The sequence below is a fragment of the Sapajus apella genome, unplaced genomic scaffold (genome assembly GCF_009761245.1).
Source record: "Sapajus apella isolate SASKATOON/1434 unplaced genomic scaffold, GSC_monkey_1.0 scaffold96, whole genome shotgun sequence".
NCBI lineage: Eukaryota > Metazoa > Chordata > Mammalia > Primates > Cebidae > Sapajus > Sapajus apella.
The window spans coordinates 6,819,780-6,843,324 of NW_022437036.1; the positions used below are offsets into that span (position 1 = coordinate 6,819,780).

The 23,545-nt window shown below is 52.2% G+C and overlaps 1 protein-coding gene across 2 annotated transcripts in view; it reads left to right on the forward strand.

Annotated features, from left to right (window-relative positions):
- Positions 1–23,545, forward strand: part of BMP7 (bone morphogenetic protein 7) — a 93,803-nt gene that overhangs the window by 60,955 nt on the left and 9,303 nt on the right. The window contains exon 4 of one of the 2 annotated variants that reach the window (XM_032257214.1): positions 18,856–19,053. The exons of the other annotated variant lie outside the window; for it this stretch is intronic. Coding sequence (XP_032113105.1) covers positions 18,856–19,053 — 198 coding nt within the window. The remainder of the gene's footprint in view (positions 1–18,855; positions 19,054–23,545) is intronic. 2 annotated transcript variants of the gene reach the window in all.

Consider the following 23,545-nt stretch of genomic DNA (forward strand, 5'->3'; position numbering starts at 1 on the left):
AAAAATGCCTCCAGATATCGCCAGATGTCCCTGTGGGACAAAATTGCCCTTGTGCAAGGCATTAGTCCCTTCCACATTAGAACCTGAATGTGGGTCTAAGTCCCCAGTTCATGGAGAATCCGCTGTGAGTCTGCCCTCCCCAACACCCCTCATTCCCCACCACAGTTCTGCCTGCAGGGAAAAAGGGAAGAAGGTCGGTGAGTGCGGAAGTGGGAATGGGCTTCTCTATGCTAATTTTCCCCTACCCCAAACAGATAACAAACAGTATCTTGTAGCTTGACTTTGCTTAAAATTTGGTGGTGATGGTTTCCAGATGTGTAGCTTCTTCCTTCCACCAGTTTTATAACAAAAAAAATTTTTTTCTGTTATTTTTGAATAAACACCTTCACAATGTTTGCCTTTGGAGCTATGGACAATACATGTGTAACACTAAAATAGTTTCCCTCCCACTTTCTTCTCTAGCTGCTGAGTTCCACTTCCCAGGGAGAACTGCTGTTTCCTTCTTTTCAGAGATACTCTGGGTATTTAAGCAATTACATGGAGATTTGGCTTTCTGTTTTTCCCTCAGTCCCACAAATGGTGGCCTGGTATATACGGTGTTCTTCACCTGATGACTTCTCTCGGAGACTGGTCCTGTCAGCCATGAAAGAGCTTCCTTGTTCCATGTGTTTTGTGTCCATGTGGATCTCCCACCCACACACTCCCTGGTGTTGGACAATTTCCCTAACCTGTCAGAGCGTAGGCTTTCTCACCTCCAGCATGCAGGTGATGAGAGGGTCTGAGCCATTGGGTTGTTACAAGGTGTAATGGGTTACCGTGGGAAGAGATTTTAAAATAGTGCCTTACTGAGCATAGGATTCCCATGGGCATCTGGGTAAATGCAGATTCTGATTCAGCTGGCCTGGGGCAGAGGGGCCTGTGTTTTCAGACAGCCACCAGGTGACAGAGGCTGCGGGTCCCTGGACTGTGCTTTGAGTGATGAGGCTTAGAACAGGACCTGATTGTAATACATGTGTGAAGGAGAGCAGTCCATCATCATCATCACCAAAACTGACTTACCCCGCTCCCCTGGGATGGACGCCTAGGTGTTTTCTAGTCTTTTGCTCTCACATACAAGGCTGCAGGGGGAAACCTCGGTGCACAGGTCACTTTTCATTTGAGTGTAGCTCTAGGATCAGCTCCTGAAGGTGACATTGTCTATTTGTAGGTGTTTTTTTTTTTTTTTGAGACGGAGTCTCACTCTGTGGCTCAGGCTGGAGTGCAATCTCAGCTCACTATAACCTCCACCTCCCAAGTTAAAGCGATTCTCCTGCCTCAGCCTCTTGAATAGCTGGGACTACAGGTGCCCACCACCACACCTGGCTAATTTTTCTATTCTTAATAGAGACGAGGTTTTGCTGTGTTGGCTAGGCTGGCCTTGAACTCCTGACCTCAGCCTCCCAAAGTGCTGAGATTTCAGGCATGAGCTACCATGCCCAGCCTATTTGTGGTCTTGTTAGATAATGTCAGTTTGCCCTCTTTCGAGGCCATTCCACCTGCACCCCCACCAGCAATGCGTGAGGGTATATGTTTTCCCATTCTTACCAGTTCAAGTTCTCAAACATGGATTTTTACTAATCCAGCAGATAGCAAATGGTATCATGTAGCTTGCCTTTGCTTTTTCTTATTCTGTGTGAGGTGGGCATTTCTTCATGGTTGCCATTTGCCGTTTCTTCCCTGAACGTGGTATGTTCATACTCTCTGCCCATTGTGCTGATAGGTTTTGGCCTTTTTCTGTATGAATTTGGTTCTTTGCAGTTTGAGCAACAAATATCTCTCCAGTTTTTTGTTTAATTTGTACTTTGCATATGCCGGATTTTGCCAAGTGGATTAAAACAATAGAGCTTGGCCTGGCAAGGTGGCTCATGGCTATAATCCCAGCATTTTGGGAGGCCAAGACAGGTGGATCACCTAAGGTCAGGAGTTTGAGACCAGCCTAGCCAACATGATGAGGTCAGGAGTTTGAGACCAGCCTGGCCAACATGATGAAACCTCATCTCTGCTAAAAGTACCAAAAAAAAAAAAATTAGCCAGTCATAGTGGTGCACGGCTGTAATCCCAGCTACCAGGGAGGCCGAGGCAGAAGAATCGCTTGAACCCGGGAGGCGGGCATTGCAGTGAGCCCAAATGGTGCCATTGTACTCCAGCCTGGACGACTGAGGGAGAATCTGTCTCAAAACAAACAAAAAAAGGCAAGAGAGCTGAATATAATAAATCTTTTCCCCAATTGATGCTGGGCTTTGCCTCTTTTTCTTCCTGTCAGAGGCCACTGCCTTAGATGGAGCTTGTGGGGACATTCTGGCCAGCATCTTGGGGACAATTTATCAAAGTCTAGTTTAGGGGCCCTTCTTATCTCTTTTCCAGCTCAGGTGCCTGGCAGTAGGGTGTGGGTAGCGGGAACAATTCCAGCATTTCGGAAGGTCTGCAGGAGGAAACAGGGACCCTCCTCACTCCAGACCATGCAGAACATGCCCTCTGCCTGAATTGTAGAGTGACTCACGTAAAGTCACAGGCCATGTGAGGGGACTGCAGAGGCTAGTACCATACTCATGCCCTGCATCCCAGACCCGTCTTCTTTCTCCTGCTTGTCCCCCGCCTCCCCCTCCCCCCGCCTGTTCTTCTTCCTCTTTCCATGCCCCTGAGAGTGAAGAGCGCTGCTAGAAGACACTGGAGCTTTCCATTGCCGTCTGGGGTGGCACGCTCTAGCCTGCTGAGCAAATTCAGCCTGCAGCCTGACTGTGTGTGTGTGTGGCCTGTGAACTAAGAATAGTTTCACATTTTTAAATGAGAAAAATTGGAAGAAGAGGAATATTTAATATCAAGTAAAATTCTATGAAATGTACATTTTGGTGTCCATACCTACTGTTTTATTTGCACAGCCACCCCCATTTGTCTACGTCATGTCTGGGGCTGCTGTTATGCTTTAACAGCAAAGTCAAGTAATTGTAGCAGAGACCCTGTGGCCTGCTAAGCCACAAATATTTATTATTTTCAAAAATATTATTAACAAGGAAAGTTTGTAATGCCTGCTCTATACCAGCCATTCTCACTCTGTTCCATGAAGTGCCAATAGGTGCCTCAGGGGAAAAGGAAGAGTTTCACAGTCATTTAAGGATGAGGAATGCTAGGCTGAATAAATGAAACCAATTTCTCTGCAGGACTTATCAGAGCATTTATTTTGCCGATGTCCATTGTGAATCTCCGGATAGGAAATATTGCATCAAGGAATTCCAAACTCATCTAGCAATAGAATCATTTGACTCTCCTTTTTCCTTAAAAGCTCCCATGGAACATTCTGGGGATAAGATAAAAATGAAGGAATATGGCTAATTCTCTTCTTCAGAGTAACCATTTCTGTGGACTTGTAGATGTTAGGGAGACCTTCCAATTGGGCCCCAGTGGGTTCTGTGCTTCTCTGTCTTGCCTGCCCTGCTGGCTCAGGTGATTTTTCTCTTCAGTGATGCCAGCCCTGCACCCAGCTCCTTCTAGTACCAGTCCTGCCCTCACCATTGCCCCCAGACACAGTCAGAACCCTTTTGCCCCTTTCGCCTCCAGCACCTGCTCTCCCATTGTCGAGGTTGTGGAGAAAAGTGCTGCCTGATGGTTAGAGCTCGGGCTCTGGAGCCAGGCTCCCCAGGTTCAAATCCCAGCCCTTCTGTTTCCGGCCTTGTGACCCAGGGTGAGTCACTTAACATGCCTCATCTGGAAAATGGGATTCATAATAGTTTCCATCCCCAAGGGTGGTTGTGAGGGATCAGATGAGCTCATGCAAGTGGCGAGTTTAATTGGCTGGTGCGTGGTTGCTGCGAAACACCACTGTCTCATGATCGTCACGATTACCCAGCAAGGTAGATGCTATGGTTCACATCCCCGTGGTGCAGGCAAGAAATGGAGGCTCCTGAGAGCCCCCCATGCTCCACATTTCTGCAGCACACCCGAGACCCTCTTCATTCGCTGCAGCCTAGTGGCTGCAAGATGCTATCTAGAGTCAGAGCAAGGATTAGACGACATGTCCCTGACCCCCCGACTCTGTGACACCACATTTGCCCCTCCTGGGCCAGGCACTGGGGGCCGGGTGTGGTGCCACCGCCCGGGTACTTGGCTTGTCCAGGTGCTGCGTGCCCAGGCAGCGAGTTTGGTGTGGTTGCCCAAGTCGGGGAAGACCCACCCACTCGGATTGTCAGGGAGGGGCAGAGTGTACAATGGCCAGTTGGCTGTGTGGATTTTTGGACCTTTTGGGGATGAGCTAAGGAGCAAGTGAGTCCAGGCTTTTCGAGACACCATGGCTGTGAAATTCTTTGTTTTCCCTACCATGGAGGCTGTCCCGCCTGGCGTCCATCGTGGGGGCACCACACATGCAGGTGCCTGGGGTTTGTTTCAGACCCACCCGTGGGGCATCTCTGATGATGCGTGCAGGAATATGCCCTTTTTCCCAGTAGCTTTAGGGGTACAAGTGGTTTTGGTCCCACAGATGAATCATACAGTGGTGAAGTCTGAGAGTCTAGTGCTCCCATCAGCCAGGCAGTGTACACAGTACCTAATATGTACTTTTTTATTCCTTTGCCACCTTTTAAAATAAGACTTGGGTACTTGAGGCCTGGCCCAGTGACAGCACTCTAGCAAAGTCATGCACAGTGCCTGGGGCAGCCTGTTTACGAGATGGTGCCTGGGCTGACAGTTGCCCTCGGGTCCTGGGTCTCAACCCTACCTGGCTGGATCCTGCACAGGGGAGGCAGCAGGGCCTGTGGGAGGCAGTGTCTATCCAACACTGCTTCATGCCTGGCCCTGAGCTGGCTGCAGAGACCCTGGTCCCTGCCCTGGAGACCTCTTACTGGTATTAACTCAGAGAATATGCTGCCTGCACCAGAACGCAGGGAAGCCAGGTGCCCAGCAGCAGTGCCCATGCCCAGGTCCGCGTCCAGAAGAGGCAGAGACAGGGTCACCCAAACCTTGCAACCGCTAGGCAGTTACACTGTGCCTGGGTGGAGAGGGGCCCCCAGCGGCCACTGGAATTTGAAGTCTGGACACCTCCTGGGGTTTCAGCACCCAACAGGCAGGTGGAGGATAGTAATTTGAGCTAGCCTGCTTCCACTCTAGTGGGGCGCAGCCATCACAGACCTTTTTCAGAAGCCTTGTGTTTGACCCCACGGGAGCCCCTGCCTGCCAGCAGTCTCCAAAACTCCAGAGCCCAGATGGCGCCCTCCTTCCCTCCCATCTGGTCACAGGTGGGGGTCTCAAGGTCAAAATGTGGAGGTGCCCTTCGAGACCACCCAGGAAGAGCATGTCTGTTCCCTCTTCCTCCCAGCTGGGCCCTCCGGTGAGTCACCACTCGGAGCAGCCACAGCTGGGGCTCTGCTCCAGGCCAGCATGCCCTCACGAGGAGAAGCCTATAAACTCCCAGGCACCTGCAGCTCACTGGGAGGGGGCCGAGCGGGGAGCCCGGTCTCATCTCCTGGGGAGGCGCTGACGCTGCAGCTGTGAGGGCTGGAGTCTGTCTTTCCCTTAGTACAGAGAAGAGAGGCGGCCCTTCCACTTGCTCCAGCCCTCAGGCTGTGCTTCCCACCCCTGGGCTGGCTGTGTCCTACACCCCACGCCTGGGTGCAGGTGTCAGGGACCTGGGGAGAATCCAGCACCGCCCAGAGCCCTATGAGAAAGGAGAGGATAGGAGAGGAGAGGGAGAGGAGAGGCAAGGCACCCTTGAGTGGAGGGAATCCTTCGGCTCGGGGCTCCTCCCACCCTGTGGCCTCAAGGCAGAAGAGCCCTGTCTGCAGGCCAGGCCCTGAGCTGCTGATCTGGGTGCAGCTTTTAGAAGCAGGATGGCTGGCAGCCCCTGAACATACCCTGGCACCCGTGGCCCTGTCACAGCACAGCTCCTCGGTCACCTTTGTGTGGTCTCAACAGCTGCTCCCACCTCTCTCAGGGTCTTGCTCTTTTGTATGTTCCATGACCGTAATAACATCACGATTCTGTGGGTGGCTGGAAGGAGACAGTGAATTCACAGAACATGCGAAGTCCCAGCCCCAGCGCCCTGTCTGTGCTCCTGAGTGTTAGTTGTTCTCACTGTTGATTTATTTAGTTCTCACAATAATCCTGCCCAGGTAGCACAATTGATGTCACCAACATTTTATAGATGAGGAAACAGAGGACGAGGAGGTTGGGGGACTTTCTCATGACTCCCAGGTGTAGACCTGGGCTTCAGCCAGAGGATTGTGGCTCCAACCCCCTTTCTCTTTGCTGGAAAATCTTCTAAGGAATGTGTTCACCAGGCCCCACCTGGTGGCGTTTGGAGGGGCAGATGAGCCCCTACAGGGGACCCAGCCTGGCTGTCGGAGGTAGAGACCCCAGGACCCTCTAACATTCTAGGTCTTGCCTGACTTCTCACCTGGGAAGGAAAGTGTTTCTAAAAAGAACCCAGAAGACAGTGGGCTTCTCACAGGACTCACTGCAGGAGCCCCCGTGCAGAAGTGGCCAGGGCTGCACTCAACTTCCATGGCTCCTCCCTCCATTAAAAAAAAATTAGGGCTAGACACGGTGCCCATGCCTGTAATCCCAGCACTTTGGGAGGCCAAGGTGGGTGGATCATGATGTCAAGAGTTTGGGACCAGCCTGGTCAACATTGTGAAACCCCGTCTCTACTAAAAATGCAAACATTAGCTGGGCGTGGTGGTGCGTGCCTGTTATCCCAGCTACTTGGGAGGCTGAGGCAGGAGAATCACTTGAACCTGGGAGGTGGAGGTTGCAGTGAGCCGAAATCATGCCATTGCGTGTCAGTCTCTGAGATTCTGTCTCAAAAAAAAAAAAATTAAAAAGTATGTTTTATGGCCATGTTAATATCAAGATGAATATTATAATTCTGACTGAATTAAAAATTGATTATTTTTGAGATGGGGTCTTGCTATATTGCCCAGGCTGGCTGAGCTCAAGCGACCCCCCAGCCTCAGCCTCCTGAGTAGCTGGAATGGTAGGTGTCCAGCTTTGAATTAAAAACCAAAACATTCTTAGGTACTGAAGGTTCATGTTTTATCTTCTGGTTTTAAGAGACGTTATTGCATTTTCATGGGCCCTGCTTCCCCGAATAGGGAGAGAATGATGATTGAAGATCATCCCCCGCCCCAGCATCTGGTTGTTAGAACAAGTTTCGTGCAGCCAAAACCTCTCCACCTACGCTGGAAGCACAGTTCTTCACTCAACAAACATTTGTGTGCCCCTACAATGAGCCAAGGACTGTTCTAATCACCAGGGGTGTAGCCTGAACAAAAGGAAGATTTGGCTGTGGTGTCGTTCACTTTCTCCCGGGAGGAGGCCGCCCGGCAACGAGAGACCATGTACCGAGGGGCAGGGGTGGAGCCGTGCAGATGAGGTCTGAGGTTGTGAGGATGGTTCAGAACGGCTTCCTGCTGCTCTACAAATCCATATGCCCATTTTCCTTGTGCCTTCTTCCATCCCCAAAGCCTGCTGCAGAGAGATGAAGCCTGGTTTGGGCTGGGGAGACTCTGGTCCTTGCGGACGTGGAGGCACCAGGTCATTTGTCCCAAGAAAGGGACTGCAGCCTTTTGTCCTGGTTCATGGGGTCCCCTCCTCTCTTCCTTGTTTGCAGAAGAAATCACTTGAGACTCGGAAGTGTCATGTCAATCAGCCCTGCCTCTCAAATCCAAGAAGATGATCTGGGAGGCCTTGTCTGCCCCATGTCATACTTCCTCGTTGGGGACCCCTTTCTTCAGCTCCTGTGAGGCCTGCTCTCCATCCCCTGAGCTCCAAGGCCCCAGGCACCTTCTTTCCCTCCTGCACCCTATCTCTGCTTCCTGAAGTCGGCTGGGGGTCAGGAGCAGGTGCATTTTGGATATCTGCAAGCAGAGAGCCCCAAGCGTCTCTCCTGTGACACAAGAGGGCACGTGTCTCACTTCATGCTTATTCCAGATTGAATCGGATGGGATTGCAGAGCATTTAAAGGATTGAAGGGCATGTGCTGTCCAAGTGTGGCGCTCAGCTGTGGCGGCTGAGGAAGGAGCTGGGAGGTGAGCCACTCGCCCGCGGCGGCTGCAGAAACTAAGCCCCACAAAGCCACGGCTGGTGAGCGATGCCGCCCACGGCGCAGCTGGCTCCAAAGTGCCTTTGCTCCATGCAATTGCTTCACATCCTGTTTGTCCAGAAGCCGGAGAAGGAGAGAAAAGAAAAGGCCTGATGACGCAGCGGCTGGGATCAGTCCTTCCAGGGCTGGGACGGCAGGGATAGAGAGGGCAGAATCGGGTAACTGGGGCCAGGCAGATGTCACAAGTGTTAACTGAGTTCTCACTTGTCACTTGGGCCTTGGTCCACTAAGAGAAATGGCTGGTGCAAATGTGTTTTTCACCATTAATGAGAAACATTCCTGTGCTGTGGGCCTTGAAGGGGGAGCCGATGTCCCTGGGCCTGGAAAACAAAGAAGCCACAAGGAAACCCAGATGGCACCCCTGTGCGGTGTGGGTGGGCTGCACCCCCGTCTTTCCCGAGGGGACCCATCGTGCTCCCTGCCTGCTCTCCGGGGTCTTTCTGCAGAGCTCGCGGGCTCCCTTTGGGCCGGCTCCCTCTGGGCTGGCTATGCCGATTTTGCTCAAGCCGCCTGGGTTTGCCAGTGGTGCCGGGTCGCACCAGCTGGGCCCTGTCCTCAGCTCACTCTGAGTCCTGCCTCTGCCTGGCTTCTCTAGGAAGGCCCTTCCCTCTGTGCCTCACTGAATCCCTCCTACCTTTGGAGACCCCGTAGGTCACCCATATCCATGCCTGGGCAGCCTTTCTGAATGTTGGGGGTCCTTTTCCCTGAAATCACCTAAACTCATTGGCAGATGGTGCAGGGCTCAAGTTTGCAGTCTCCAGTCTGCTGGGCCAGGGTGTGGATTCCCTCTCTGTCCTCCCTAGCATCGGGTCCCTGGTAGGTGACTCTATGCCTTTGACCTTGCTTTCCTCCTCTGTAAATGTAGGGTCACGGTTCTACCTTGAGAGGTTCCAGTGAGGAGTGGGCATGGAATGGGCTTAGCATGGTGTTTGGTACACAGCAAATGCTCGGTAAATTGTGGGTTTTCATTTTTGTTGAGAAGCAGCAATGACGGAACCAATTATCCAGAACACTCACTCTGGCAAATGATCGAGAATAATGCTGTCTTCTTTCGTGAGGACCCTGATGGTTTTCCTTACAAGTCTGGAGGTAAGTGGATCTAGGGTTGGTTAGAGTCAGGGTCAGCAAAGGTTTTCAGTAAAGTACCAGATAGTAAATATTTTAGGCTTTGAGGGTCAGACGTTTGTTTTTGCCTGCTGTTTAGTGTGAGAGTAGCCACTGATCATGTGTTCCTGACTGTGCATCAACTATGTTCCAATAAAACTTTATTTGGAAGAACAGACAGTGGGCTGGATATGGCCTGCAGGCTGTAGTTTGCTGGCCCCTGGACTAGAGTATCAACAGACTTAAGGCTTTTTCCCCTTCCGGCCCCATCATCTTGACAGCGTTGACATTTCATCCAGAGGCGGGCACCATGGTTGGCAAAGTGGCTGCCTCCATGTCCCCAAGCATGGAAGGAAAATGCAATGGGCAAGGAAGAAGCCTGTTCATCTCATCACGTGCCTGCCTTTTTCGGGAAGACACTTCTGAGAAGACTTCAGCATCAATCCCCAGCAGGAGCTGCTCTGTGGATGGAGGAAGGCCAGGCACAAGAGGGCTGGGCATGGCTGTGGGGTTCACACCAGCTGATTCTGCCTCACCTCCCTGCAATGATTGGGCCTTCTCCACTCTGCTCTGGACCGTCGGAGCAAAGGTCTAGTCAGAGAGCCTCCCTGGCCCCTTCAGACAATCATAGCTGTGATGCTTTGTGAACAGATAGTGCCCACGGTGTGCAAAGGGCTAAAGTTTTGGCCACGTAAAGGACTCAATTTCTTCTTTACATCAGAAAAATGCCAAGGTAGGTTCACCCCAAAATCTGCACACGATGTCTCTCATTATATACGTAATCACCAAAGCTGGAAGCCACCAGGTGAATGGATAAACAAATGGTGCTACTTTCATACAGCAGAAAGGCATGAATTATTGAAACATGCCACTGCGTGGATGATCTCAAAGACATTATGCAGGTTGGAATAAGCCAATGCAAAAGGCTGCAGGAGTCCATAGTATGAAATATCTAGAAAATGCAGTTATAGGGGTGTGAGTGGGTCAGTGTTTGCCAGGGGCCGGCGGTGCAGGGCATGTGACTACAAAGCAGAGTTTCTCACCCTTGGCACTCCTGGGCCGTTCTTAGCTGTGGGACTGTCCCATGTATCGTAGGATGTTAACAGTTTCCCCGGCCTCCGCCCACTCAATGCCAATAGCAACTGCCCGGTTACGACATCCAAACACGTCTCAAACATTGCCACACGTCCCCTGGGGAGCAGCACCACCCCGGTTGGGAGCCACTGAGCTACAAGGCAGCTGGGAGAGCTCTTCGCAGTGTGGGGCTGCATCCGGACTGATTTGGGTACCGGCTTCTGTACCTGTGCATGTGCTCACAGGTGGGCATACCAAAAGGGGTTGATTTTACTGTCTGGCAAGTTAAAAACTAAGACTTTAAAAAGCAACAAAACACCCCACAGAGAGACCCACACTACGTCTCAGTGAAGAAACCAGCAAAGCGATGGCCTCTGGGCCCCCCACCTGCCTGTCACATAGACCCAGATCCCTTTCCCAACCGCTGCTGCAGCCTGCAGAGGCCTCAGGTATAATTACACCGCAGAAAACCTTGCTACCCCAACCTTAAGGAGCCTTTCTTGGCAGCTAGAATACAAGATGCCCGGTTAAACTTGAATTTCAGATAAACAACAAAGAATCGCATCCCCCGTCTTGCAAACAGTGTGTGTTCATCTGATGTTCAAATTCAACCAGGCACCCTGGGTTTTTTTTATTTGCAAAATCTGCTATTCTTAGGCTAATCTGCAGGCTTAAAAAAAAACCTATTAAACCCCAGCTAAAATATATTTTTCAACTTTCTCAAAGATACAGATTTTATGGTTTCAATGTTATGCAGGTCCTGTCTCCCTGCCCACGTCAGCTTCTCCACCCACCTCACCCCCATGCCTTACAGATGCAGGCTGGCTCCCTCGTCAGTGTGACTTGTCCAGGACATTTAAATACAAATAATCAAAATAGTAGTTACATACACCTACTAAATCTGATATTTTGTAACATAAAATGAAGAGGAATTGTTCTCCCACAAAATAACCTTTCTCAGCCCTTCCTGGGGTATTAGAAGTAAAACAGATGTTACACCTGTGTTAGTATGTGCTTTTCCTTCCCTCCCTCCCTTCCTTCCTTCCTTCCTTCCTTCCTTTCTTCCTTCCTTCCTTCCTTCCTCCCTCCCTCCCTCCTTCCTCCCTCCCTCCCTCCTTTTTTCTTTCCTCCCTCCCTCCCTCCCTTCCTCCTTCTTTCCTTCCTTCCTTCCTTCCTCCCTTTTCTTTTCTTCTCTTACTTCTCTCTCTTTCTCACTCTGTCGCCAAGGCTGGAGCACCATGGCATGATCTCCAGCTCACTGCAACCTCTGCCTCCCGGCTTCAAGCATTTCTCATGCCTCAGTTTCCAAGTAGCTGGGATTATAGGCATGCACCATGACGTCTGGCTAATTTTTTTTTCTTTTTTAGTAAAGACGAGGTTTCACCATGTTGGCTAGGCTGGTCTCAAATTCCCAACCTCAAGTGGTCCACCTGCCTTGGCCTCCCAAAGGGCAGGGATTACAGGCATGAGCCACCGCGTCCGGCCTGCATTTCTTTCCTCCTGGTTGTAATCAGGCTAATTCGCATTGCTGCTCCTCATTTAGTGGCTCATGGGAGGGAACTTTCCTTCTGTCGGTCCCACCAGAGCCTGGGCCTGTGTTGCCACTAGAGCATCCCACAGCATGGGGCAGTGCCGGGCTCAGTATCTGAGTCATGAGCACGTGTTCAGTAAGTGAATCTTCAGGCAGTGGTCGGTGCTTCATGACGTGCCTTCTAAGTTCATTCATCTCATCTTGATCAAGCGCTACATTCTCTCTCGGGTTTTGCAGGTCAGACTCCACCGCGGGGACTCAGCTTTACACGTCTTCCTTTCTTGCTTGTTTAGGGAGTGTGTATGTACAGCCGAGGCTCCTGACCAGGGACGTTTTCTCCCAAGGGGCATATAGCAATGTCGGGAGACATTTTCGGTTATCACGACATGGAGAGGTGCAACTGGCATTGGTGAAAAGAGGCCAAGGGTGCTGCTAAACATCACACCATGCGCAAGGCAGCCCCGATGCCCGCTGTGCCCGGGGGGTGGGGGACAGGGGGCGGGCCCACTGTGCTGGTTGCGGCCTGTCTGGTGAGCAAGCTTTGTACCCAGCATTAAAGCTGGCTTCTGTGCAGGAGCAGAGGGTGAAGGAAACCACCCTTCCCCTGAGTTGTGGAGCTTGTCAAAGGAGGAGGGTAGTATGCGTGAGGGTCCCAGGGAGGCCGGCCCTGAGCATGGTGGGGCCTGAAGAGGAGGATGGAGAGGAGGTACGCGGCTCTGGACCAGCGCTCTCTCTTCAGCCCTGTCGGTTCCCCACACAGCATTTGGAATGGGTCTCCCACCAGAGAACCCTGGCTGCGTCACCCCCTGCCCTAATCACCCACTGGGTTGTGACCCCCAAGACCCCACCCCTACCCACCTCGGCCTCACCTCTGGATCCTCACTCACTCTCCAGCCTCGCCCCTTCTGGTTCCTTGCTCACTCTCTCCAGCCTCACTGACGTCCTCACTGTGCCTGAAACATGCCATGTATTTCTCAGGAACCTGGCATTTGCCATTTCCTCTGCCGGGGACATTCCCTCCCAGAGCTTCCGCTGGCTCACTCTGCCCTGTGCTCCAGGTGCCTCCGAGATGCCTTCCCCACTGCACCCCACTGCTCCCCACTGCACCCCACTGCTCCCCACTGCCGCGTCCCCCCACGCTGTCCTGGATCCTTCCTAGTCCTCACCACCATGGGACAGAGCACTCTACACCCCTCCGTTGATCTCCCTGGCCAGTCAGCTCCCGGGGTGGTCACATTCTTGTTCACCGATGTGCCCCAGCCCCCGGCACACAGTAGCTGCTCAACAAATAGTTTCTGAATGAATTAATTGAAGAAAAAACAAGTTTGTTATTCAAGCCTGGGACACAGAACCTGCATTAGGAGAAGAGGACGAGGCAAAGGATGCTTCCATCTCAGCGTTTCCAGCTGTGGAGCTCCTCTGTAGCCACCGGGGAGGAGCTCAGTGTGTGTTTCACTGACGTGGAAATGTGTCTGCAATATATTACGTAAAGGGCAGATTTCTGTGAAACAGGATTGATGGTGCTGTCTCAATCACATGGAATCGCACCCTGGTGTCTCTGCATTAGACGCGTGTGATGGGGCCAGGCTCTCAGCTGTGGGTGAACTTAGAAGGGCTGTGTGCTAGGTTTGCTTCTGTCGTCCCCACCTTGAAATGATCCATCACTTTTGAACACGAGGTCCCGCGTTCTCATTTTGCACTGGGCCTTGCAAATTGTATCGCTGGTGCTGGCGCCTGGGGATGAGTGGAAGGTTGATGCCGACAAGTGGGCTCCTAGCGAGATGTTCCAGGCCCACTTTCTTCTCTGTGATTTGCTCTCTGCAGTCACCAGGTATTGTTTTCAGAGCCCCCTCAACCCCAAGAAAAAGTTAGAGAGATAACAGAGTTCAGAGTCTTTCAGTCCAGTTTCTTCCAAATGACTCTAGTTATGCATTTGACATTTCAAGGAATACCAGGGACGTAAAGCTCTAGCTGTTGGAAGCTGTCCTCTCCCCACCCCTGGGTGCTGACCTCCAAGCTCACGTGTAGGCCCCACTCTGTGCTGGGGAGCCGTGACCTTTGTTGAGTACCAACTGTAAACCCAGACAGAAGGGAGACCTTGGGTGAGTTTGCAGCACGAGGGCTCGTGGCTGTCATGGCAGAGAATGTGGGTTTTGGTTTTGACAGAGTTCAAATCTTGGCTTTGCCATGGACCAGCTCCAAGGCTTCATCACTCAGAGCCTTGCTCCTCCTCTGCAAAGTAAGGCTGCAGCATCTGCCTTGGGGCTGTGTCGAGGATGGGGTGGGCCGGGAGCCCCCAGTCTGCTGTTGGTGGGGTGGGCGTTTATTCATTGAGTAAAGAGCCAGCAAGAGCCAACCACCGCTCTAGGCATCTTCGCTGTTTATTCATAAAAAGTGTCCCTCTAAGGCACAGTTAGTGGGTCATTCCCAGCCCGGTTTTGCTTTTTAGTTGTTTTAAAATGTGAGATCTAATTTTCCTAACATAAAACTCACCATTTCTAAGGGTATACTTCAGTGATTTTTTTTTTTTTAGTATATTCTCATTGTTGTTCAGCCATTCCATTGTCAAATTCTAGAACATTTCCATGACTCCAAAATATCCCTTACCAGGCACTCCCTGCTCCCCCAGCCCCTGGCTCTAGGCGACTGGTAAGCTACTTCCTATTTCTATGGATTTATCTGTCCTGAACATTTCCCGGAAATGGGATCGTTCAATGTGTGGCTTTGTATCTGGCTTCTTCCATTTGGTGGAATGCGTTTGAGGTTGGTCCGTGTTGTAGCATGGATCAGAAAGTGACTTCTTTTGATGGCAAACAGTATTCCGCTGTATGGATACACCGTATGTTGTTTATCCATTCATTAGTTAATAGACATCCGGTTGTTTCCACTTTGGGACCATCATAAACAATGCTCCTGCCAACTCTCAGGAGCAAGTTTTTTGTGTGAACCTATGTTTTCAGTTCTCGTGGGTACACGCCTAGGAGTGGAATTGTGAAGACTACATATTGAACTTTTTCTTAGGAATTGCTAGTGTCTTTTCTGTATCCCTTTTTTGTTGTTGTTGAAGGCGAATAAGTGTCTGCCGTGGTGGTGTTCAGCCTTTAGGTTAAAAACCTGAACCTTTCCCCAAATTTGGTGATGGGGTAAAGAGTACATACCTGCCCTCAGAGCACCAGTTCCATGTCAGGTCCCAGATGGCTGGTACCATGCTCCCTGTCTCCAAGTCTCTAGGAAAGGGGCAAGAACAACTCAAAATACCAGTTCAGTCCAAGCAATCAAGGGGTCTTTCATCTTAGTTTCTGGGGTGAGAATGCAGGCTTCAGGGCTGGCTTGATCCAGTGACTTAGCAATGTCAGGAGAGACCTGGTCTCCCTGCTCTGCCTTCTACCATAGTGGCCTCTTTAGAAACATGGTCACCTGTGGTTGCCAGATGGTGGCCGTTTCTGTGGCTACATCCATCCCTCCTTTCTCAATCCTGTCAAGAGAGAGAAAGAGGCAGAGAGAAAAGCTTCCTTCTGGACACTAGAGTAGGAAGCTTCTTTTCTGGAAACCTTCAGGATATCACTTTTTCATTTATTGGCCAAATTGGGTCATGTGCTCATCCCCAAACTAATCACTGTAGCCAGAGGATTAGTTGCCTTTTATTAAGCCACAGGCCCCACCTCCAAGGCCAAGGTGGAGGCCATGTAAGGCACAACTGCCTCAATGAAAATCCGGTTGGCTACCAAGAAAAGGGGGGGACAGATGGGTATAATGGCATCATCCCCATTTTACAGATGAGGAAATAGAGGCCCCAGCACACGACTTTCCTCTCTCAGCCCGCGCAGGCTGGTTAGCGGCTGACGTGGATTTAAACACCCTTCAGACCCTCTTCTTGCCCCAGTGTCCTGACATTTCTCAGCTGGGGCTCTGGCTCCCTGGATGTGGCTGTCCTGACAGCTGCCCAAAGCCAGCCAGACGCCTTCGCTCAGAGGTGTGGGGAGACTTTTGGCAGCACGTGGATTTGAGGTATCTGGAACAGCATCAGGTTTTCAGGCCAGGCATTTTTATTTTGCCCTAAAAGCCTTCCAGGGGGGAAACACAGCTCCTAGGGGTTCCATTTTAGTGGTTTCTTTTATAGAACCAATCAAATTATAGATGGGTGAACTCGGGGAAACCCTGCTCAAGAATGCAGGAAAGCTGAACGTTAAAGGGGGTTAAGGTAAAATAGTGCCGGGTGGGACGACATTTGCTCTTTTAAACATTGGTTGTTAAAAAACCAAAGTGAACCCCTGGTGCCAATCTGGTCCTGGGAGGCTGGGTTTCTTGACTTCTGGCCCGTCTGGGGGACTCCAGGTGAAGTTAATTCCAGATGCGAATGGGCCCATCACTTTTGCTGGCCTCCGACCCCTCCCACCTAACTTGGGGGCACCGTATCTGCAGAGGCTTGCCCTCCTGACTCTCAGTCATCCTCATCTGGGTTCAGATTCTGCTTTGTTGCTTCCAAGCTGGTTATCCCTGAGCAGTTATTCGGCCTTTCTGAGTTTGTGCTGTCATAAGTAAAACAGGCTTTGTTTCCACTGGATGCTTTTTTTTGGGGGGCGGCTTTGAAATACTCATCACTCCCAGACATGATATTACCTATATATTTGCCAATGACCTCATCGTTGTCAACGCTAATGGATAGATGCCGCGTCCTTAGGTCCATCTGCAGAGCACAGGATGTGGAGTTCGCCTCCTCTACTTTCCACCCCTGGTTTCCGAGACCCCGTACCCTGTTGGTGTTCCCATTTCTCCTGCCCAGGCTTCTTCTGGGTCCTTCCTTACTGGGTACTCCTGCACAGTCTCCGTGGCATTCCTCTGACCCTCAGTGGAAGACCGAGGCCACCTAGGCTTAGGCTTCACACCGTTCGTCTGGCTGCAAGCTTTCCCCTGGCAAGCTCACCCAGTCCTGGCTTTAAACCCCATCTCCAAGCTGGGGTTGCCCAAGCTCACATCACTGTCTAGTCCACTGCCCTGAGCCAGCATTTATTGAACACTTAGGGTGTGCAAAGCTCTGCCCTGAGCCCCAGCTGAGCATTAAGTGACAGAGGCAGGGCTTTGAACGCAGGAGGTCTGGCCTGGGCCCCACTCCCTCCCTCACTAGCCCAGAGCTCTTCTCTTCCAATTGATCCATTGATCAGGCCTAGGCCAGGCCTCTGCAGCCACCTGACAGCTGCCTTTTGGTGTCAAGTAGGGATTTCAGACAATATCTACTAAAGCAAACTGCATTTTGTCTTTCACCCTCTATTTCTCAGCTTATGTTCCATTGCCTCTGTTTCCCTGCCTTGGTAAATAGCCCCTCCCTTCCTCCGGGGCTTTGGGCCAAAAGCATGCCAGTCTCATGAGATGCCCCTTTTTCTCACACCTTTTATAATCCCTCCCAAAATTCAGTCCCAAATCTCCCCTTTCCTGGTTTGGAGGTTGTGTGCTGGTTATTTGAGATGTCACCTTTGGGGGAAACTGGATGAAGGGCGCTTGGGACCTCCCTGTACGTCGTCTTTCAACTAACTGAATCTATACTCATTTCACAACAAAAAGTTAAAACCAAAATAAATTCTCAAGATGGATTTTAAAAGTGAACTCTTGAGGATCTGACTGTTTCTCACCAGCCTCCCTCCCCACTGTCCTGGGTCCAGTCTCACGCCGTCTCCCACCTGGACCATTCTGATGCCTCCACCTGGTCTCCCTTCCAGGTTGACTCCTGCAGTCGGCTTGCCAGGGACAGGCTGAGTGGCCTTATAAAAACCACTGGAAGTCCCACCCTGGTGGTTCTCACTTCTTCTTGCAGAGTGCCTCAGAGTCCTGACCAGGGCCCCGGATGTGAAGTTCCACTCACCAGGTGGCCTGAAACACAACAACGCTTAATTCTCTTACAGTCTGGAGGCGAGTGGTCCAAAGTCGAGGCGCCACAGGGCTGTCCCCTTACAAAGGCTCTAGGGAGGAGTCCCTCCTTGCCTCTTCCAGCTTCAGAGGCTCCTGACAATCTTTGGCGTTTCACGGCCTCTGTCTTCCCAAGGCTGTCTGTGTCTGGGTCTCTAAGTGGCCTTCCTATGAGGACACTAGTCAGTGGATTAAGGCTCATTTTAATCTAGTATGAGCTTAACTGACAACAGCACATCTGCAAAGACCCTGCTTCTAAATGAGTTCACATCCTGAGGTTCTGTGTGGGTGTGAATTTTAGGGGACAGCGGCAACGCAGGACCCTGGGCTGAGGCAGTGCTCATGCTGCCCACAGGACCTGACCTGACTCATGCCCCTCCTGCCCCTCCCAGCTGTTCCTGCTACCTGCCCCTGCTACTTGAGCACACCCTCCTCTCTCCTGCCTCCGGGCATTCACCTCTGCAGTTCCCTCTGCCTGAAATACACTCTTCCCAGACATCCAATGGGCCCCCTCGCTCACTGTTACCCAAATCTCTGCTCAGATGGCCCCCGTGGCCATTAGAGCTGCTTGCGCCTGCTCCACCTTCCCCGGCACAGAGCCAGATTGCCCCCAACTCCCTGAAGTTAGGCAGATACCATGACCTGCTCTGGCCAATGAAATGCGAGTGACACTTATGGGGTTCACTAACTTGCCACCTTCCGTAGGCATCAGCCTGGCTCCCCACCACTTAGATTCCCCTCCCTGCCTTCCCCGCTAGCATGGAAACCCAGAGAACAGGACGTTTTCTTGGCTGTGTTTGCAGTTGTGGTCCAAGTTTCTTAAACAGTACGTGGCCTAGAGTGAGTACTCAATAAATACTGGCGGGGTGGAGGAATAAGGAGTTCACGAATGAACCGGCAGGCGTGGCGTCCTGGGAGCCCCTCCCGCTCTCGGCCCCCCCGACCGCTCTCCCTGTGACCGCTCTCCCCTGTGACCGCTCTCCCTGTGACCGCTCTCCCTGTGACCGCTCTCCCCTGTGACCGCTCTCCCTGTGACCGCTCTCCCTGTGACCGCTCTCCCCTGTGACTGCTCTCCCCTGTAACCACTCTTCTGTGTACTTGGCTGCTTCCTGTCCAGGGCAGAGCATCAACCCCAAGTTGGCGGGCCTGATCGGGCGGCATGGGCCCCAGAACAAGCAGCCCTTCATGGTGGCTTTCTTCAAGGCCACGGAGGTCCATTTCCGCAGCATCCGGTCCACAGGGAGCAAACAGCGCAGCCAGAACCGATCCAAGACGCCCAAGAACCAGGAAGCCCTGCGGATGACCAACGTGGCAGGTACCCTAGGTGGGAGGGATCACAGATGCCCCACCCCACTCCCAGGAACCCAGCAGGGCCCCAGCGGGACTGGGCAGGGGAGCGACTCAAAATCCATTCAGCTGCTCAGCAGATGGCTGTGGAACACATGGCAGGAGGAAAACCCCCAAATCCCTCACTACACAGAGCATCTTAATTCTGTAAAAGTAATAAATTCGCTTAGAAATGCAAGTAGCAAAACATTTAACACAGCACCAAGCATGTAGATATTTAAATAGACAGAATAGTGGCTGCACTTACAGCTACACAGAGACGAAGGAAGTCTTTGAAACATGGATGGGAAGGCCCCCGGGGGGCGTGCCCCATGGAAGGAGGGAGAGGGAGAATGGGGAGGTGGAAGAGTTTGCTGTATCTTTATTTCATAAAGTGAAAATATTTTAAATTCATGGCAAATTTCAATACTTGATAAGTGTAGGTGGTAGGCGTTTGTTTTGATTTTGTTTTCGAGACAGAGGCTCGCTCTGTCACCTAGGCTGGAGTGCAGTGGAGCGATCTCAGCTCACTGCAACTTCTGCTTCCTAGGTTCAAGCGATTCTCCAGTCTCAACCTCCTGAGTAGCTGGGACTACAGGTGCGCACCACTGCGTCCAGCTAATTTTTGTATTTTTAGTTGAGAAGAAGGTTTCACCATATTGACCAGGCTGGTCTCAAACTCCTGACCTCAAGCGATCCACCTGCCTCGGCCTCCCAAAATGCTGGGATTACAGGCATGAGGCACTGCTCCCTGGCAGGTGGTAGGTTTTAAAAATATATATGATTTGGGATACTTTTCAATTTGTTTGAAATGTTTCTTTACTATATTTTTTTTAAAAGATTAAAGATAACATTTTCATTGCAAGCAATTCAAATCTTAACAGTAAACATAAGTAAAGCAAACGCATTGTACAAAGGAGACTTCAGGGACTGCCCCACGCAGCTCCTCTAGAGCAGACCTCTTTTAGCCCATCGTGTTGTGTGGTTCTTGAGGTTCTGGGGTAGATGGTCCCCCACTTCACAGAGGGGAAAACTGAGGCTCCAAGAGGGTAAGTCGTTTGTCTAAGGACACAGTGTAGGTAAGTGGCAGCCCTGGGTTTGGGTCCCTGGGGTCTGGATGGTCCCTTGCCCCAGGCACTCTTCCCTGTTGGGCTTTGCTGGGGCCATCCGCCTGGCCAGGATGAGCTTTGGTGTCCCTAGCAACCCCATCAAGTGCTTTCTGACAATTCTCCAGGCGTTTGTCAAGCCCCCACATGGGCCTGGCTTTGTTCCAGGCACTGGAGCTGTGGCTGGGATGAATCCCTTTCCCCATAAGCTGACTGGGGAACTGATACTGACAGTGTCTTGTGGCCTGGGGCTGCTGGGAGCTCAAGAGGTGTGTTCTGGTTCTGGGCTTTGGGGGTGGGCTGACCTGGAGCAGCCCTGCTGCCACCGTGGGCATGTGTGGACAGCCTTCCCATACCCCTCGACCGGCTTACACCCCCTGCATACGCAGTGCCAGGTCTGCCAGAAGATGCAACTGAACTCCTCCCAGACTAAAACTGTCGAAACAATGAACCTGATAACAAACCATTTTCCAGTGGGCTGGAGGGGTGACACCCCCAGATCCAAGGAGCCCAGTTTGCTCCCATCCCCAGTCCCATCCCGCCGGACAGGGGAGCTGCTGACTGGGGGTGCCATTTCTCTGGCTCCTCAGGAAGCCAGTTGCAATGAGCAGGGCAACAGCCTCTCCAACATGCCAGTGTCTTAATTCCTGGAACCCGTGAATGTGTCACCCTCCAAGGCAAAGGGGAGTTAAGGCTGCCCATGGAATCACAGGTGCTAATCAGCTGATCTTCCAATACGTGGGCTCTGTGTAGCAGACGGTCCCATCAGTCCCTACAGGAGAGAGCCTTTGTGAGCTGTGGTCAGACCTATGTGAGCACGGAGGACAGGGAGGTAGAGGTGAGTGGGGCCGCCAGCCCTGGGAAGCTGCACAAGGCAAGGATGGGATCCTGCCCTAGAGCTCTGGAAGGAGCCCAGCCTGCCTACACTCGCAGTTACCTGCTGAGATGTGCTAGACGCCAGAGCCACAGAGCTATAATCCGGTTGTGTTGTTCTGAGCCACAGTGTGTGGTAATTTGTCAAAGCAGTGATAGGAAAGCATACATCTTTGTTGGAAAAGTGATTTTCTTTTCCTTTTTTCTTTTTTTTTGAGACAGGGTCTCACTCTTGCCCAGGCTGGAGTGCAGTGGTGTAAACATGGCTTACTGCAGCCTTGACCTCCTGGGCTCCAGCCGTCCTCCCGCCTGAGCCTCCCAGGTAGCTGGGACTGTAGATGCACGGCCACCACCCCTGGGTATTTTTCGTAGAGACAGGGTCTCCCTGTGTTGCCCAGGCTGGTCTCGAACTCTTGGGCTCAAGCTATCCTCCCGCCTTGGCCTCCCAAAGTGCTGAGATTGCAGGCGTGAGCTACTGCGCCCGGCCTCCTCGGAGAGCTTCTCTCATCCTGCTAAGGAGCTGGGCCACCACCGTCTAGGGTCAGCTCAGGAGTTGTAGCCTTCTTGGGTCCAGGTTGATCAAAGGCAGAAAAAGGTCTGAGGTGCAAACTGCTGGCTACGTGGGGAGCTCTGAGCTGCTTATCAGCTCTGGGGCCTGTGCTTGGACCCAGGAAGCATCTGAGGGGAGCAGGGGGCTACTGAGAAATGTCCTGGTGAGGAACAGCAGCAGCCCCGCTCCCAAATTAACCCTCTGGTGCCAATAGCTTCTCCTTCCTCCTCACCTAGCCTAGCTTGAAATTTATGTTCATTTTACTTTTCAAGGGAGAAGGCAGGTCAGCTGGGTTGGTGGCCTTTTTGAGACAAGGCTTCCTGAGCCCTGGTGGGTACCCTGGGGCCCCCAGATGGACCTTGGTGGCTCTGTGTGGCCCCGAGTGTGTGGGGATTCTGTGTGTTTTCTCTTCTGGCAGGTGGATCCATTTTCCCAGGATTCTGAAGGGGTCTGTGATCTCCCAAATCAAAAACCATCCCAATTCCTTCCTTTGTATTTGAAGCCTCTTTTCTGCTGGACTCTTGAAGGCTGGGGTCTAATGGTGAACACACACACAAAGGCTCTCCTTGGGGGTGTTAATTTAGGACAGGAAGGAAGGGGTTGCCATTCACATCCGTACATACTAACAGGCCCAGAGTCAGGGTGGTGCCCAGGGAACCCAGCCCATCCCAAGGGGTGCAGACAAGACTTTGTGGCAAGTGAGCTGAGAGCTCTGGGCACAGTGGGTGCCTGGGGGCCAGGCTGGTCTGGAGAGGATGCTCTGGGCTGTGGGACCTGCAGGGGCAGAGGCCTGTGCTGTGAGGTTTCCTGGCAGCTTTGGGGAGTGGGGAGGATTGGCTGTGGGCGCTGAAGCGGGGGAGGAGAGTGAGGGTACATGGCTCAGGCATTCTCTTGGGAGCTACATCTTGAATTTGAACTTCAGGCCAAGCATGTTCGGAAGTCTTTGCAGAGATTCAAGCTGTGGTGTGTGGTGCGGGCGATAAGATCCTTCTGGCTGCAGCAAGAAAGGAGAGGAGCAGGGCGGGTGCCGAGGGGGCGCCCGGAGCCCCGAGACCCCTAGAGGCTCTTATAGCTCATCCAGGCAGGAAGTGCAGGCAGACTCCATCCCAGCAAAGACTTCCTGTCTGGGAGCTCCATCGGGTGCACCTGGGTAATGAGGGGGAGAGGAAGTAGGCCTCACAGGCTTAGAATTCAATCTGATTTTCCCCACCACCTCCTGATTAAAGCCCCACCAAGTCTCCATTTACACGGCCCTCAGGACGGGCTCTCACTGTGTCCCGTGGCAGAAAGCCATTGCTGGGAACCTGCCTTCTTCCTGCAGATTGCTCATGGCCCTGTTCGAAGTTCTCCTAAACCCTGCCTAGAAGTTAAGTTAAAAAAAAAAAAAAAAATACCGAGGCCCAGCCACACCCTAGGCTTATGCCAGAGTCCTTGAATGTGAGTGTGAGTGTGTACGTGTGTGTGTACGTGTGTGTGTACGTGTGTGCCTGTCACTTTGAATCGTTCGTCTCTCCCTGTGATGGGCTGGAGCCCTTTCATGGGGCCACACAAGTTGAATCTTTCGGCGGCCGTGTGAGCTGGGGCGTGGGCACATGCTCCGGCACGCCACCCCACGTGGAGCTCGCTTTCCTGCCCGCCAGCCCCCTCCCTCGAGCTTCACGTGCTCTTCAGATGCTGCACTTTGGGGCTGAGAAACTGGGTCCCTGCACTTCCTTCTCCCCCACCCATGTTTGGACCCAGCTCCCTGGTAAGCAGCCGCCTTTACCAGATGACCCGTGGGGCGCGAGCTGAGCCTGAGTGCCAGTCCTGACTTGCCTGCGGCCCAGGCAGGGGTTTGTGGAGGTGGATGGAGCCACAGTGCTGGCGTCCGGGCTGTCTTCTGCTCACTGGCGTTCTGTTGCTTGGGGCGGGTGGGCAGGCTTGGAAGAATAGGGAGCTGGGAGTCTCTCCTC